General features: G+C 28.2%; 1 protein-coding gene across 2 annotated transcripts; it reads left to right on the plus strand.

Annotated features, from left to right (window-relative positions):
- The first annotated feature begins 4735 nt into the window (after positions 1-4735).
- LOC108319651 (uncharacterized) lies at positions 4736-11536 on the plus strand. Of its 2 annotated transcripts, none has more exons than XM_017550858.2 (12): positions 4736-5123; positions 5211-5278; positions 5865-5948; positions 6092-6385; positions 7127-7266; positions 8132-8219; positions 8470-8652; positions 9091-9252; positions 9405-9598; positions 10166-10316; positions 10748-10913; positions 11050-11536. In XM_017550858.2, the coding sequence occupies exons 1-12, from the start codon at positions 4826-4828 to the stop codon at positions 11118-11120; spliced, it is 1899 nt and encodes a 632-aa protein (XP_017406347.2). In that variant the 5' UTR covers positions 4736-4825; the 3' UTR covers positions 11121-11536. The 2 variants fall into 2 exon arrangements, with proteins under 2 accessions (XP_017406347.2, XP_052733977.1); XM_052878017.1 differs by having other exon boundaries at positions 4737-5123; positions 5208-5278.
- The last annotated feature ends 7310 nt before the right edge of the window (positions 11537-18846 follow it).

Here is an 18846-nt window from a genome sequence, read left to right on the forward strand (position 1 = left end):
TATATAATAATAATAATATATTATTATTATTTATTATTAATATTATTATGTTTATTATTTTGTATTTACATTTAACTTTTAAGTTTATAAAGTGGAAGTGGTAGAAGCACTAATATTGAAGTTTCTCTGAATTTTATATTTTGCAATATATCACAAGTTTAAATCTGAGCCATATGAATGCTCTATTAATGCAGAGAGAGAAAGATTATTGAGGATAGTGGGAAGGTGTGGTATTTTTGGAATAAAAGAAAATAACGAGGAGGTGTAGAATAAAAAAAATAGTGGGAAGGTGCAGGAGCACTTGGGGTGGTGGAGGGAGTAACACCCATGTAAGATAGGCGACAAAATAGTAGCTTCCTCACTACGGGATCGGATTGCGGATAAAGTTGAAATGGAAAAGGAAAAGGAAAGAGATAGAGAAGTATAATTCTTAATATTAAGAGAAAAAATATAGAATAGAGAGAAATAAGTGTAATGTTTGTAGTATATTTTATTGATGTGGTAGAAAAAATTTAAAATAATTGAATAATATAATAAATCATCTTTAGTATAATTTTTATAAGAATTAATATAAATTATAAAATAAAATTTGCAAGTTGATGCAATTACAATGTTAGTGTTAATTTTTATTTGGTCTTCCGCTACAAAAAGTATATTTTACAACTTCTGCAAATGTTCAAAATTATATATGAAAACGTCTTTAGTGCCATTTCATTATTTATACTTACTCTTTGTATACTATATTTTTTTTTTACTTTTTTAGTGACTTGAACATTAAGTGTAATTTTTTTTATATGGACTGTCATTTTATATTCATACGACTTCTTTCCAAGCTTTGGATTTAGGGATCTCAAGGACGAGTACGGGCAGTAGTTCTTAATATTCTTTCGATTGGAGTTAAGGATCTCAATGGGACGAGTATGGGTTAACAAAAGCCTTTTAAGTCTTTGTTTTTATTGTTAACATATCCTCTTTCTCTCTTCTTGCTAAAGTCATGTTAATTTCCTATTTATTATTTTCATAAATCCAAAAGTAAAATCAATTTCAGCAATGAACTAGTTGTTTTACATTTTCAATCTCAACAATAAATCTAAAGTTATTTATTTCATAATACAATAGAATAAACTCTTTTCCTTAAGATATAAATGCACGTGAAAGAATGTTAAAGGTTGTACGTGAAAGACAGGTTATTTGAAGAATGAAGACGAGACGTACATCTATAAAAAAAAAACTAAGTCTTTCACTTCTTTATATATATCCATGAATATGTATATTATGACACTAGTATTTGTCCTATTAATATGTTGGTATACAAAAATACTCATATCCATTACTGGCTAGTATCTATTTATAATATTTATTTCCTACTTGTTACAAATTTGTTACAAATTTTATAGGTAGATACTAGTGGATTTGAATTTTTATGACATTCCTATTTGAAATTCATATTTTGGTACAAATATATTTTTTTTAATAACTTGTTCAGAGAGACTTTTATTTTCTAGTAAGAACATTTTATCTTTCGGGAAGTTTTGATAAACATTTTCCAATCAAAAGAATAAAAGACCTAAATTCTCTTCTAAATATTTTGTTAGAGTAAAAAAAATTAATTTTTATTAAGTAGTCTCATCTTCATCATTCAACCTCTAATTAGATATGTTAAAGTGAGCTAACTCAACTTATACATGTTAACTTATAATAGGTTGAGTTAAAATTGAGTCAACTCAACCCAACTTACTTTTTTGTTGAATCAAAAATTTTGTAATTCAGTTTGATCTATCATGGGTTGGTGGATTAGTAAGTTGACTCACTTATGAAATGTTTTTTGTAATTTACTTATATATTTATTACAATACAATGGAAATGGATTGACTCAATTAATTTTATTTATAATAATGAATCAAAGTGTTTACCCAATTTTTCAAATATTATTACAAAGATGGTAGTTGAAAATTAAAATATTAACGTATATAACTTAACAAACAAATTATTTAAGTATTTAAACTATTTAAACATTATTCGACAACATTCTAGTATTTAAAAATATAAAACTGTGAACCTATATATTAGATATAGTAAATAATTATAATAAAAAAATGGTAAAAAACTAATAGAGTGTTATTGTTGGTGGGCTCTTGATCAACCTACCTTCAATTCCATTGAAACATGTTTAAAGTTTGGGTTGGACTAAGTTCAACCCCACATTTAAAAAAACTAAATTTTTCTCAACCTAACTTAGCTCCAATTCGTGATGAGTCAGGTAGGCTCATGGGTTATAATATATTTTAACAAACACCCTAATTTTATATTCAAGTCAAAATTAATTCACCAAAATACTTAAATCCTATTCCTAATGACTTTGAACCTTGATAATTCATTAAGTTCCAATTTCTAGAATCCTCAACCAATAATCATGGATTCAGTTCAAAAGTCTTATGATTACTAATGAATCATGTTTTATTTCTAGATACAAGCCTTATTAGGCATTCAATTTAAGTTCAAAGTTCAAGTCATATTTCCCAATACTACATTAAGAACCAAAAATTAAGTCATGGGTGATCAAGCCACAACAAACATTAAGCATAGAAATCAAATACTAAGTTTAAAATGGAAAAGCATTTGTATTAACATCATAAAATACACAAGATTTAGTTTATTACATCTAATATTGACAAATAGGAATAACCATCATTGGTGAAGAACTCAGGGTTTAACAAATTGAAGAGATAGGAAATAAATGGAAACTATAGAAAAGATGCAAGCGTTATCCCAATGTTTTTGGCAGCTGCTCCACGCTCTAATTGTGTATCCCCTTTGCATCAACATCAAAATTCATAGCCCATCTTCTTATTTAACCCCAAAAAGGAAAAAAACCACCATGGATGAAGGAAGAAACCCAAGGAGGAAAGTCAAAGCTTCCCAACACTCCAAATGGCCTTTAAGAGTCTCTCCCAAACACCCTAAGTGATTCTATTTGTGTAAAAATGTGAAATCCTTAAACCCATTGTGAAAACATGATTAAATACTCACTTTCGTGTATCAAAGCTGACATACTTGTCCAACGACTTCATTCTTGTCCAACGAGGCCTAAAGAATTATGCTCTCTGACTTGTAACTCCTTAGCGTGAGCCAAATTTTTGCCCAGTGACTTGAATACTACATGTTTGAGCTGTCATTCTCGCGTAACGAGCAACCAACTCACCTAACGAGTCAATCTAGCTCAATGGTGATTTTCTGGTTGTCTGAGGGCGATCCATGGCAATATAACCCTACAGTTTAGTCTTTTTTTTTATATGTTTCGAGTGTTGGGTGTGATTCTAGTGCTCCTAAAGTGGGTATTTGTCTAAAATTAAAATTTTCTTGTCCAATCATGCTTCTTTAAGTTTCAGTTTGTTTTCCTCCATCAAAATTGTTTCATATTTTCTTATTTCACACACTAAGAGAGAGATTATAAGTAAAACAAGCATATACTAACTAAAATACAAGAAAAGATAAAAACACATTAAACTTAGAGACAAAACAATGTTAAAGTTATAAGAAGTTAATTTATTCATGAAAGTATACACACAAAAACATATAAAATCAACAGTTATCACATATTTACCTCTAATAATATTATTTACAAATGTATGTCTCTATGTTTATATAATTACACCATTATTGTAACATACATGGTACAATTTTCTATATATGTGTGTTTGACACCTAAGTGGACATGGTCACACTCTTACGAAAATATTACACCTAGTACATTATTTTAGGTGTGTGTTTTCATGTAGATGCATTCACAACCTTATGAGTTAATCTCTAGTGCAACTTTTTAATATGTTCATATTTCCTCTATCCATGCATAAGTAACTACACTATTGTGGTTGGACTTTTAGTGCAATTTTTTTTAAATGAGTCTATTATCTCACACACACATATATAGTTAAACCTTTGATATTGTCGAACCAAAAGTTGCCTAGTAATTTTTACTAAGAGCTTGTTTGTTCACATTAGACTAAAAGTTGTACGATGATTTTTACTGAGAGTATAATCATTAATAGTTGTACTAATATTATATATCAATATATTTGACGAACATAATGGCTATGGTGGTTTATATTACAAATTGCATAAAATCTATGCGATGAGCTCAATCATTATAAACTTTCTTTAAAAGCTCTTCAAATGTCAAATTATATTTAAATCTATTTTAAATAAATTTTTATGTAACTTGTATTCATATTAAGTATTCAAACTTATTTTTGTTGGTCCTTTTCTTCTTTGTGAGATAAAAAGATCATTTAACAAAAAAATCACTTCCAACTTTCAACAAATATTTTATTATTGTAATTCTTGATTCAATAAATAAAGTTGTTGAAAGTTTACAAGTAACAACTCTAAAAAATAAAAAACATGAAATAAAAATTATTGCCAATAATAATTTAACAAAATGAAAGATATATTTTATAAGGCAATCTAATGATTCACACTTCATATTTAAAAGAAAAACTCATAATTCATGTTGTAATTATATGATGAGTGAAAAATGGTTAATATATTCAACTCATCAGAAAATTAAAACTCCTACCTAATATCATCACACTTAATTTTTGTTAAATCACCCGAAAACAACAGCACCTTAATTTTTTCTTACAAGATTTCTTTAATCGATAAAATTAAACTCCAAATTTAATTGGAAATCTTGAAAGAAAAAAAAAAAAGACTTGTGTGTGTACCGAATAAGATATTTGGGGTGAGGAAAGAAGGAGCATAGAGATAAACCCCGCCAAATGTTGAATCCTGATAATTGAGATATAGTTACTTCCCAATCTATGCCATGGCACGCACTCTGACACTACCCCCCATCTCTTACACTCTTGCTAAAACCCTAAAACCCATTTCTCCATTCCACAAATCTATTCCCTTCTTCTCTTCAATCCTTTCTCGCCCAAAGCTCACTCGCCGCTCCCTATCCCGTTCCGTCCTGCGCTCTACCGTCGGCAAATTATCCGGCAGTGTCGATGATGAAGAAGAATCAGAAGAACTGGACGAGCTCGATGTCATCGCCCTCGAGCAAGAAGCAAAGGACGCAGCCCAAGCTTATTCAAACTCTCTGTCTCAAGTTCTGAGCATAGGTGAATATATACATATTTTTATTCGTTTTTGCTTCACTTTGCAGTGAGATTTCATTGACCATCTCTATGGCTTTTTAAATTCAGAAGACGAGGAGAAAAATGATCGCAAGGAAACAGCTCAATCCCGCAGGAGGAGTGCACGTAGAACAAAATCTGTTAGTATATAATTAAGTTTTTATTGTTAAATACATACATACATATATGTAAGGCTTAATTAACTTTTTATTCCATTGTTTGTTTATTTTATTCAATTAGGTTTCATTACTAATAAAATATTCACTGTTTTAATTGAGGCGTAATACAATTTATAATCAATCTATAATAATAATTTATAAAACTAACCACCATATTTCAAACTCACATTGTTTCATTTTTAAAATTGAGAGACTTGATTGCTTTTTTTAATTAATTGAAGGATCAATTGAATAAAATAAAAAAGATAAAAGAAGGTAACTAAGCCTATATATTACAACGATAATGTACTTGGCAAGTTCTGGAACTCTACACAATGCCAAAGAATTCAAGCAACGAGTCTTTTTTAGTTATATGAATCGGGAGATTTGTCACTCAGGCTTGAATTTACGACATTCTCCAGCTTAGGTGCGAGTCACAATAGCTATGAACAACTATTTTTAAGCAGATACTTTTTCTTTATTATTTGTAACTAGTTAGCAGTATTTCTTTTAAAGAGATTGAAGTAAACGGAGACACTTACTGAAACTCGTCTAATTTGAATGGCAGATCCCGGACAATCTTCTCCAAAGGGTTGCAATTGTTGGAAGGCCAAATGTTGGCAAGTCAGCATTATTTAATCGTCTTGTCGGGGTATTGAAGATTTCTCTAAACTTTATTTTTTCTTTATGTTTTCATATTTTAGGGATATAACATTGGAAATTTTGATGCATCCAAAACCTGAATGTTGAGATTGATTTGTTATAATATTCACCTCTTTGATGCTTAAATTGTAGGGAAACAGGGCTATTGTAGTTGATGAACCCGGGGTTACCAGGGATCGTTTATATGGTCGATCGTATTGGGGAGAGCATGAGTTCATGGTAGTGGACACAGGCGGGGTTATAACTGTTTCAAAGTCGCAAGCTACTGTTATGGAAGAGCTGGCTATTACTACTACCATTGGTATGGATGGCATTCCACTTGCTGTTAGAGAAGCAGCTGTTGCCAGGATGCCCTCAATGATCGAGAGACAAGCAACTGCAGCTGTGGAAGAATCATCTGTTATTATTTTCCTGGTCGATGGTCAGGTATTTTGTATGCGATGTCTTTTAATTTTCCTTGTCTTTAGCCGTATTTTACTGCTTTGGTTATTCACGGTGTCTTAGGCCCATACCCCACGTTTGCAAAAGAGGGTTACATAAACTGAGAGCGGTGCGAAGAAAGAGAGAGAGAGAGAGAGAGAGAGAAAATGTGTATATGAAGATGGATGGTACTAAATAAAAGGGTGAAAATTATTCTGAGGTTGTGGGTGTTGATTTTGAGTAAAAGCTGGTGCTTAGTTGGGAAGTCTCGCATCTCCTGCGTCAATTATTTGGGTGCCACTTATATATCTATTAGACAACTTTACTTAATGGCAATCAGTTTTAAGATGAAATTTGATATGGTAGTTTCCTATTCTGATAGGCTTGCCTGGTTTGATAGGTATCTGTGGATGAGTGTGTTGGGAAAGTCCCACTAGTGGTTATTCCTTATTTGTACGGAGGTTATTTTTATCCAGTACTGTTTCTCTGTTTGATTTCTCTAATTCCACTATATAGAGAAATTTTATTATGACGGTGATACATATTGGAACCGGTTTATTTCTCTTGTTATATAACTTGGTTCCTATAATGGTGCGATCTGGCTACAGCTGACAATTATACACCATCAAAATGGGGCAATCTAATTTTGTTGTTTCAATACCTATTTTAAAAGCATGATATACCAACTGTTTCATATAGTGCTCCAAATCATGATCCAAAGGCAGTAATGACACATATGTTGAACAGGCAGGACTAACAGCAGCTGATGAGGAGATTGCTGATTGGCTACGTAAAAACTACTCAGATAAATATGTCATTCTCGCAGTTAACAAGTGTGAATCTCCTCGCAAAAGAATTATGCAGGCATCTGAATTTTGGTCCCTTGGGTAAGCTATTTCTGTGAGGATGCACTGCTGAGTGGGTGAATATTGCATGCCTAAAGTGTTGCCAAAAACAGTGGAAAATGGTCAGGACATTTAACTGCTTTATAAATAATGTTTATAATCTAATGTTTTCATGGCATGAAGATCTAGTCCAAGAACATCTATAGCATGATTACTTTTGGAAATTCACGGATATGATTTTGAATGTGCCTCAACAAGAATTGATTATTTGTATTGAGGTCAAAGGTGTTATTGATACTTAAGTGGTTAACCAACCAAAAGCAGTTAAATTAAATTCAATGACCACTAAGGGGAATCAGATAACTTGAGTGGTTAAACTAACCAAAAACAGTTTACTCTTTCAATAAATATACAGCTCAGGTGGTAGTAAGCCGATATTTTAATTATGATGTGTTGTTGTAGTGTTAAACGAAGTTTGATTAGATAGATGTGAATATTCACTTTAATCCCAATTATGTTACAGAACCACCTTTTTTTATTTCAATTTATATTTTTTACCATGTGCAACTTCTTGTTCCTCTTATTGGTTCACATGTGAGTAATTTAGAGTAAATAACCACGGTCAGGTATAAAAATATATGTTGTTATGCATATTCTATTATTGATGCGAATAAGATATAACAAGTATACATTTATAAAGAAACTTAATTTCTATGGATGAGATGGACCTTTTAGCAATCATAAAGATGTTCAGGATTACATCATATTAAAAGTATAAGAGATCAACAAAAATATCCTTGATAACTTCTAAATCACCTCCCCCCTATCATATTATTCACTGATCTTTCTAAGTGTTTATATTTTAATCAGCTAGTGTTGTTCTGTTGTGTTGTGGTTATTACATCAGATTTGAACCACTTCCAATATCAGCAATCTCAGGGACTGGAACTGGAGAGCTTCTTGACCTTGTTTGTTCTGGCTTACAGAAAGTTGAGGTTTGTTTCTATATACGTTGCATTCTCTTCTGTTATATCATTGACAATTGGTAAATTTGGGTTTTATTTTGTACTTATAATGTTGCAAGCAAGTTGATTTGACTATACTTTGCATCACCAACTGATGCTAAGTGATTAGATTAAGGTGGTATTATTGTTGATCTCTATACAATTTAGGATCTTAATATTTATTCTTATTTCTGAGACCCTTAATTTTTCAATTTATACTTTACTCTATGGTGAAGTATAGGAATCAAATATTATTGATGAAGAAGAAGATTATGTTCCCGCAATTTCAATTGTTGGTAGACCAAATGTTGGCAAAAGTAGCATTTTGAATGCACTGGTTGGTGAGGACAGAACAATAGTTAGCCCCATCAGTGGCACTACTCGTGATGCTATTGATACTGAATTTACTGGACCAGATGGACAGGTGTGATTCTTTTGTTGACTAACTAGTAAACACTTGATGCATGTAGCACCACAAAAAAAGTCAAGTCTTAATTCAAATGTTTTAGTACATTTTTGTAAGAATTGTTAAAAATGTCACATCGACCTCAAATATGACTAAATTATTAAACTAATTTTGTGAGATTAAATTAGGTCTAAATTCATTCTTTTTAAGGTCGTATGGTATGATCAAATTATAATATAGAAATTGGTACAGATTTTATTTTGCATGTTAGTTTTGAGAATGAGTTAGGTCTAAATTTATTATTTCTCAGAAAAGTAAAAATTTCGAACGACTAGTTAGTTATAAGGCTTTCCCAACCACAATTTTGTTTAAGGCTGTAGATTGTCATAATGACTCGGTAATCTTTTATTATTTTGAGAAAGCACAATAATTATTTTGTTATTTTCTTTTCTGTAGAAGTTCCAACTTATTGATACTGCTGGAATCAGGAAAAGAGCAGCCATAGTATCAGCTGGGAGTACAACAGAGGCTTTGTCAGTGAATCGAGCATTTCGTGCTATTCGTCGTTCTGATGTTGTTGCTCTTGTCATTGAGGCCATGGCTTGTATCACAGAACAGGTTCCCAATGAATGTTTTTGTTTGTGGCATGAAAACTATATTGTCTTTCTTCTGGTTATAATAAAGTAATGCTGCGGGCTGGAGGTAAATGGGATACTGGTTGTTTAATGTATGCTTTTCCCCTCCTTAAACTATTTAAATGTCTTTTGAAGGACTACAAAATAGCTGAGAGGATAGAAAAAGAAGGAAAAGGTTGTGTGATAGTTGTAAACAAGTGGGATACGATACCAAATAAAAAGCAGCAGACTGCATTACACTATGAGGAAGATGTCAGGGAGAAGCTTCGCTCACTTGATTGGGCTCCAATTGTTTATTCTACTGCTATAGCTGGTCACAGTGTTGACAAGTATGTTTTATCTGGAAAATTATTGATTTATGTTGTATAGCATGCTAATTCCATGCTTTGAATTCCTCCAATTTTCCTTTTAAAACAAGTTTTTATTTCATGGGGATGTGCAATAAATATTGTATCTCCCGTGGTGAATGAGGAGGTCATGCTTCATATATTTTGTTGAACTTATCTGTTGTAAGGCAGGGATCTTGGTAGATCTCAAGTAGTAGTCACATTATTGGCCGATGATGATTCTGTACAATTTTGTGTGTACTGGTGTTTCTTGATGTGTAGTAAAAAAGTTCTTAGTCATTTCTTGAGCTTGAGCAATGCACATAGGAATGGACTTGAGAAGCTAGCTCTTTTCAGAATAATTTTTATTTGGATATGGATTAGCTTTGTTTTTTCTGGATGTAGCAAATTATGTCACAGATAAATTTTAGTTGTAAATAACTTTTCATGGATGTAAACACTAACACGGTGTCATATATTGAACTTATTGCTTATTCAGGTTTGATAATTTTCGTTGGAGTTGATCTCCTAAGTGGATAGCTGATTGCTTATTGTTGTTTTGCCCAATAGGATTATTGTTGCAGCTAGTGAAGTTGAAAAGGAAAGATCTAGAAGACTTGGCACTTCTATATTAAATCAAGTAGTTCTGGAAGCAGTAGCTTTTAAGCCTCCTCCTAGGACACGTGGTGGAAAAAGAGGGCGTGTTTACTATTGCACTCAGGTATCTGTATCATGTTATGATGTTAGTTAATAGTTTTTTATTTTGTCTTTTAGTTTACTGGGAATGTTTGGATCAATTCTTGTTATGTCATTTTATTGTTCATGATAGTGATGTTCCCATTGCATTTATTAGGATGTTGTGCCTTGTTGACCTATTGGTCATGAGTTTGAATTTGGAAATAGCCTCTTTTGCATATGCCGGTAGGACTACGCACATTGCTCCCTTATTGGCATAGTGAGGAGCCTTCTAGGGCCGGGACATGTTAGTTTTTGTAATGAATAATATATTCTATTAGCAAACATTTATTACTAGAATGATTGAAATTAATAGTGCAGAAGGAATACTCAATAGCTCCTTTGGTTATACTTTTATGTACTCACAAAAACAAAACGTTTAATTACTTTATAGTCTAACGGGATCTCCTCTTGCAGGCTGCTATAAGGCCACCTACATTTGTGTTCTTCGTCAATGATGCACAACTTTTTCCCGAGACTTACAGGCGGTATATGGAGAGGCAGCTGCGTTCAGACGCAGGTTTTTCTGGAACACCCATACGACTTTTATGGCGCAGCAGAAGGAAAATGGGCAAAGATGAAGGTCAGTATTCATTGTATCAAAATCAATATTGCTACTATGTCCCCCTCATTTTGCTTTCATTGTTTTTCCTTTGCTTCTCCTACCTTGAAAAAATGTATAATGATGCTATAACCATGCCTATATGGTTTGCTCACAGGAAAAGCAGTAACAAGGACCCAAGAGAATCTTACATCAAATGATCCAAAATTGGTACCAACTGCATCATAGGTCAAACAATTGATCGTGGAAGAACTGACTGTTATGTTTGTGTTGGAAGGAAGTGAAGAGGCTTTTCACCCAGGGCTACTTGACTACTCAAAAATGGTAGTGCTTCTTGAAAATCCATTAAGGTTAGTAAAATCTCCACAAGGACCGGATGGGTGCGGAGAGTTTGGATGAGGATCTGTCAGTGATCATGATCATTCTGTAATTCTTGAGTGAGCACTTTGTATTCATGGGGTTGTAGCACATTCTCTCTCAACAACTGCATTGTAAATTTATTTTTTGTAGTAGTTGTTGAAGCAAAAAGTGAGTTATTGGATTTCTAAGTCTGCGACTCCTTATATTCAAATATTTAAGCTGCACATCTTCCAGTGATCAGGTTCTCAGTTACTATCTGGAATGATGTTTTTTATTTTTGCTAAGCAGTTGCAGGTAATTTTTGTCGTTGTTACATATATATACGCTGATAGTCAGCTGCATTTACCTGCTTGATAGGTTTAACACACTGTTCAGTTTTGTTTTAAACTGTTTGTTTCTGTTTCAGAAAGAACGAACATTTTCGGTTAAATCTATCTCGTAGCTGTGTTGCAGCTGACTGCCTCCTTCTAACGCACATTCATTTTTACCCGTCACATTAGGCAATATTTGTCCCTAATTTCATTAATCACAACACAACTATAATCACAAGATATAATCATTATTAATACTGCTTCCGTCATTTATATATAAAACTATTTTTAATTAATTTACATTCATTGAAAATTGATTTAATAACATTATATTTTAAACATATATATGTTTAAATGACCGACTTCGAAGATTTGTGTTTGAGTGTGGTGACATCACTTGAACCAAGCCTGTGTTATTTCACATATACGGGGTCACGTGTTTGATAAGTCACAAAATTCACTAAATTTCTATATAAAAACACTAAGATATATTGAGTGTGAATATGTGATTCTGAGTGTTATGATAATTTTAGTGATTGAATTTCCATTTCTATACCAATTTGAAGGAAAATTAATTTATACATAAAATAGTTTTAACTGATAAAACAAACTAGTCTATTTTTTTTTTCTTTTTTACAGTTTGTTATAGAAAATTAACTTGCATAGACTTTTTATAATACATTCTTATTCAACACATTCTATTAAATTTATTGAAAATTTACAAAATGCCCAATAACTTTCTTATTTCTAATATAATTAACCAATAACAAAAAAATATTTTTAGAAAAGACATTAAGAAAACTGTCACCCTTTCCTTTCTAATAAATGTTTCCTTATGGAAACTGGTTGTAGCATGGGCAATATAAAACTGAGCTTCCTCTCTTTGGAATAAGTATTGAAACAGTGGTGACGTTGCTGGATTCTTATCTCAGCCGTGTCTGTGAGTGTGTAGAAGGTGATGACAATGCTTCTATTTAATGCAACTCTCATTCCTAGATGATGTTGAGATGCCTACAGCTTTCATATATAGTTGTAGTTTTAATTGCTAAGCTTTTGCCTAACCTTTTTTACTTCCATGCATCCATTATTATAGTAGGGGAACAAATATATCGACATATAATACTTGTAATACATTATAATTTTAGAATTTATATTGTCAATGTGAAACATTTTACATCATTAATTATTAAAAAAATTTATTATTAGTACGACTTTCATGAAAATCACAGCAAAATGTAACATTGTTTCACATGACGATTTCTAATTAGATGCTGGTGTAATAACTAAATTTATATATAACGAAGTTTAAGTTATTTCTTACTCTAAAATATTAAAATTGAATTTCAAAATAACGAAGAACGAGAATGATAAACTGGTAAAATAATAAGTGGTGTTACTTTGCACCATTCTGGTGTCATTGTCAAACATTTATGCCAATAATGGTTGCCCAGATGGCCAGTACTACGCGTCACTCTTCTGAACCGCAAACTTTATTGCAATCTAAAAAATAACGACTAATAATGGTTAAACACAGCAGTTTCTTTAGGTATTAGCTTGATTTAGAAGGGTTAATGTACATCTTTTATATTATATTAGTTTTAAATTTGTGTTTATTATAAAGATATTTAAAAATTGATAAGAAAATAATAATTTATTTATAATTAACTTTTAAATAAAATTTATATGAAAAATTATTCATAAATTTTAAAAGTCAATATATACATAGAAATACAAAAAATAAATTTTGTAAAAATACAATGAATATATAATATGTGAATAAATATAAAGTAAGGTATAAAAATATAAGGAATAGATTATGAAAAAAATGCATTGAGTATATTCCTTATAGATACAAATAAGTGTCGAAGATATTAGTTTAATGTATATTGGTAGACTTGTATAATTAATGCATTGAGAGATTTATCTAATATTTAATGCTAGACTTATCTAATTAGTATATAGACACATTCATCTAATGTGTATTACTACACTTATCTAATGTGTATTGTAAGACACGTCTAATAAAAAAAATAGATAAAGTTATTTAATGTGTATTAATAAACTCATATAATATATGTGTATGAATAGAATTGTCAAATGTATATTTCTAGACTCATTTAATGAGTGTATGGATAAACACATCTAATATGTGTTGTAAGACTCATTTAATCAGTGTATGAATGCATTCACCTAATGCGAATTCTTAGACTCGTCTAATTAATGCATGTAATGGCTTGTTTTATGTTTTATGCACAAAATACTTGTCTAAGTAGTGCATAGATACACTAGTTGCTAAACTCATCTAATATATATTGTAAGATTCATCTAATAAGTGAATGAACATACTCGTCTAATGTATATTAATAGACTCGTATAATATGTGTATGAAAAAAAATGGTTAATGTATATTGTTAGACTCATCCAATAATATATGATGACTTGTAATGTGTATTGTTAAATTGGTCTAATCAATTTATCGACAACTCGTCTAATCAAAGTATTCACAAACTCATATAATCAATGTATGGAATGACTAATCTAATATATTTTTGTTATATTATTCTAATTAGTGTATTTATAGTCATATCTAATGTGTATTGTTAGACTCGTGTAATTTTTTTGCAATATTCGTTTAGTATGTGTATGGACTTGTTTGATTTGTATTCCTAGAATAATCTAATCAATGCATTGAAAAATTCTTCTAATATGTATTTATGGACTTGTTTCATAAGTATATAGAAACTATCGTATAATGTGTATTGTTATACTCGTCAAATCAATGTATGTCCAAACCTGTAAATGAATATTATTATACTTGTTTAATCAATGAATGAACAAACTCGTCTAATGTGTATTAATAAACTTGTATAACTTAATTATGTATGAAAAACCTTAGTGTAATTTATTTTGCTAAACTCATCTTATCAATTTTGGACAAACTGGTCTAGTATTTTTTTATAGACTTGTCTAATCCATGTATGAACAAACTTATCTAATGAATATTCTTAGACTTATCTAATCAATGTCTGGAATGACTCATCTAATGATTTTTGCTAAACTCGTTTAATTAAGGTATGGACAAAGTTGTCTAATTAGTGTTTGTTCAAACTTGTCTAAAGTGTATTGCAAGACTCATCCAATTAGTGAAGGCACAAACTTGTATTGCATTAATAGATTTGTCTAATTTGTGTATAGATAGATTTGTCTAATGTATATTGATGAAGTCATCTTATCAATGTATGTTATTGGTAGATTCGTCTAATCGATGTTTGGACAGACTTCTCTAATGAATATTCTTAAACTTGTCTAATTAATGTATGAAATATCTCGTTTAATGATTTTTGCTATACATTGTATAAACAACTTGTTTAATTGTATTTTAAAGTTATTTGATAAGTGCATTGATAAACTCATTTAGTGTTTTTTGTTATATTTGTTTAATCAATTAATGAAATGACTCATCTAATTTTTTTACTATACTCGTCTAATTAGTATATGAATATAATTGTCTAATGTATATTGCTAGATTTGTCTAATTTTTTTGTTATACTAATATAATCAATGTATGAATAGATTGGTCTAATATGTATTACAAGATCCATGTAATAATTTTTGTTATATTTATAATTAATGAATTAATGTTTTTTGTTATATTCGTCTAATTAGTATATAGATAGACTTGTCTAATGTATTGATAAATTTTTCTAACTTTTTCCAACATTCATCTAATTAATGTATGAACAAAATGATCAAATATGTATTGTTAAACTCCTTTAATTTTTTTCTATATTCATATAGTATGCATTTATAGACGAATGTTATCAATGTAGGTTTAATGTATATTTTATACTAATTTAATGATAATATAAATAATTAATGGTAAATTTTAAGACAACTAGTATGTTACTTTTTACTTTTTTTTGTTTCGATCTTACTAAAACTAAAATTATAAGTTGTTACATTTTGTTGAAAATAATAAAAAATGAATTAAAAAATTATAAAATAAAAATTATAATATTAAGAACTATGATTCTTTTATTTATTACAAATATATTTTTTAAACCTTTAAAATGAACTATTAAGTAACATAAAAATCATAATATTAAGTATTGTAATTTTATTGCTACAAAAATATATTTTAAGCCTTTTGAAATAATTATTAAATATAATATTTTAATTTATTTAGTTTTAAATATAATTATTTAAAACTTTATATAAAATTTTATGCATATTTAATTTTTAGTAGATAAAATAATATAATTTTTCCATATTCAAAAGAAAAAAGTATTCAATAATAAAAATATTTATATTATTATTTAATATAAAAATGATAAATATAATCTTTTATTGAATTTTTTTAAGACAAAATTATTTCATAACATTTATATTTTATTATCAACAAACACATTATTTTTTAAATAATATTATTTTAAAAAATAAAAGTAAAATATATTTTTCTAAATTTAATTTTATTAAATGATTAAATAATTAAAAATCATAAAAGAAAAAAATAATATAGAAAAAAATAATACTTTAAATATAAGTCATTCTTTAGTCTAATAAATATGTTGAAAATATATTACAAAAACTTTTAATATTGGTTAAAAGGTATGTAAGGACATACGTTAAAAGAATTATTTTTTATTTATTTTAAAAATGATTTTACTTTTAAAATAATTTTTAAGAACATAATATGGATTAAAATATATATTTTAAATTTATTATTTAAAAGAAATTGGCATAAAATATTCTATTTTTTTATAATGATCAATAATATTGATTAACAAAAAAAAGTTTAACATTAGACACAAGTAAGTTGTGCAGAGAAGATTAGAGTGTCAAATAAAAAAAATATTAATCAAAACAAACAATTAAATTGTTTTAATTATATGATTAAGTTATTAATTTGGCATATGAAATTTTGTAATATTAAAAATAATTATGAGTTTATTTTTAATTTAGTACATTTAAGTACTAAATTTACTTGCTAACCTTGACATATATTTCTAAACATATTTATCATTATTATTGCTTAAATTAAATTTTAAGATATAATTGACGTTTTAGACATTAGTTTAAAGATTTTAAATTTTATAAACTAATCATATTAATAAAATAAACTAAAAAAGATTAAAATAAATTTTATAATATTAAGTAGTGTTTTTTCTATTGCAAACATATATATTTTAAATCTTTAAATGAACTATTAAATATAATCTTTATAAGAAATTTTATATTGAGTTGTAATTATTTATTATGTAACAATAATTTAAATTTGGGTTAAATATGTTTTTCATCCCTTAACTTTTAGTCAAAATTGGAATTCGTCCCTCTTCAAAACTAATTTAGTCCCCAAACTTTAGAAATATGTGAATTTAGTCCTTTTAATCAAATTTTGTTAACTTTATTTGATGTTTCAAACGCATTTCTTAATATAAACAACTCAAATGCTATCATGAAACGCACTTGAAACATCAAATAAACCTAAAAAAATTTAGTTCAAAAGACTAAATTCACACATTTTTAAAGTATTTTGAAGAAGAAAATTTCACTAAAAGTTAAGGGATCAAAAACATATTTAACTCTTTAAATTTTACATACTATAAAGAATATTCAAAAATAAAAATATTTATATCATAACTTAACATAAAATAAATGGATAAAAGAAATAAAACAACTTTCATGCACATGTAACAGCAAAATAAATATAAATAAAAACATTTAAAAATAAAATAAATGAATAAAATAGTAAAATAAATATAAATAAAAGAGAAATAAATAATATTAAATGACTAAATATCTAATTTTTAGGAGCTTGTCAACAAAATAAAATGAGTATTACAGTAAATTTCCTAATATCTTTTCTTTTATATTATGATAGGTTTCTAAATTAGTTATCGTGAAAATATTGAAAATCTTTCATAAAAAAATGTTAATTTATAATATATTTTGATTTTGGTGGAAATCTTATTTTATAAATTAATTTTATAAAATTGAATTAGATTTTTAATTTACTTTTCAATATAATATCATAACAATAAATTAAAAATAAATTTTTTAATTTGATGAGTTTATTTTTTCATTTATTATAAAATCACTATATTCATTAATAACTAGTCACACAAAACATATACTTATATTGAGGAATGTCTGTTAAAAATTTTACATTAATTAAAAATAAAACTAATAATATATAAATGAGTATAAACATCACTTATAAATAAATTTTATAATGTCAGATTAAATTTAAAATATACTTTTAACACAAACATACATACTGTAAAATAAAAATTGTGTACTTTACAAATTCTTCAAACTTTTCTATCAAAAGTAAATTTTCTTACATGCTTAATTTAAGTAAAATAAATTCAATTAAAGGAAAATACACTTCTATTTACATGTTTCTATTAAATTAGACTTCCTTTAGGTATATGTATATCCAACCGTGAGAGAGTATACGTATAAGCCATGAACAAGACTTTTTATACACACTTTCCAGAATTATTTCTGATAATGCATTTAATGATCTTAGATACGAACTAGAACCAAATTCATTTATTTCACTTAAACAGGACCACACTACATGGTGACAATCAACAGAAAATTTAGTAGATTCTATAGTTTATGCCCACCACCTATATATATATATATAATACATAATTCAGTATTATTACTGTCATTTCATTTTGATTTTAATAAAACTTAAATTCATGTCACCTAAAAATAAATTTACATAATATGTAGTTAAGTATTGCTAATTATTTTTTTAATTTAATAAAACATAAAAATACATGTACTCATAATATTCAAAAAATTGACTGAGATTATACATTGTATTGTCTAGAACAATCTCATAAATTTTGTAATATGATCCATTTTACCAAGATACGTGAACACATCCATAGACATGATGAGAAGGAAGGAGTTGATGAGAAGGAAGAATCCTATGCTACCTTAACAGCTTTCATTAACTGCACCATCACCATCACTTTTTTATTAACCACCAACTACGTGTGCTGCATCTTATTAATCATTTTCAAGTTAAAAATAATATATTTAAACTAAAAATAATTTTAGTCCCAAATATTCATACAAAATTATTCAAATTCATTCTTTATGTATATTATAAGATATTCGATTTATAAAATAACTACTATATATATATATATATATATATATATATATATTAGACTATAATGTTTTGTTTGATAGATATTATATAAATGTGATATCATTCCAACTCAAATAAGAATTTGATATCACTTTAAAATATTAAATTTATA

The sequence above is a fragment of the Vigna angularis genome, chromosome 5 (assembly GCF_016808095.1).
Source record: "Vigna angularis cultivar LongXiaoDou No.4 chromosome 5, ASM1680809v1, whole genome shotgun sequence".
Classification (NCBI taxonomy): Eukaryota; Viridiplantae; Streptophyta; class Magnoliopsida; order Fabales; family Fabaceae; genus Vigna; species Vigna angularis.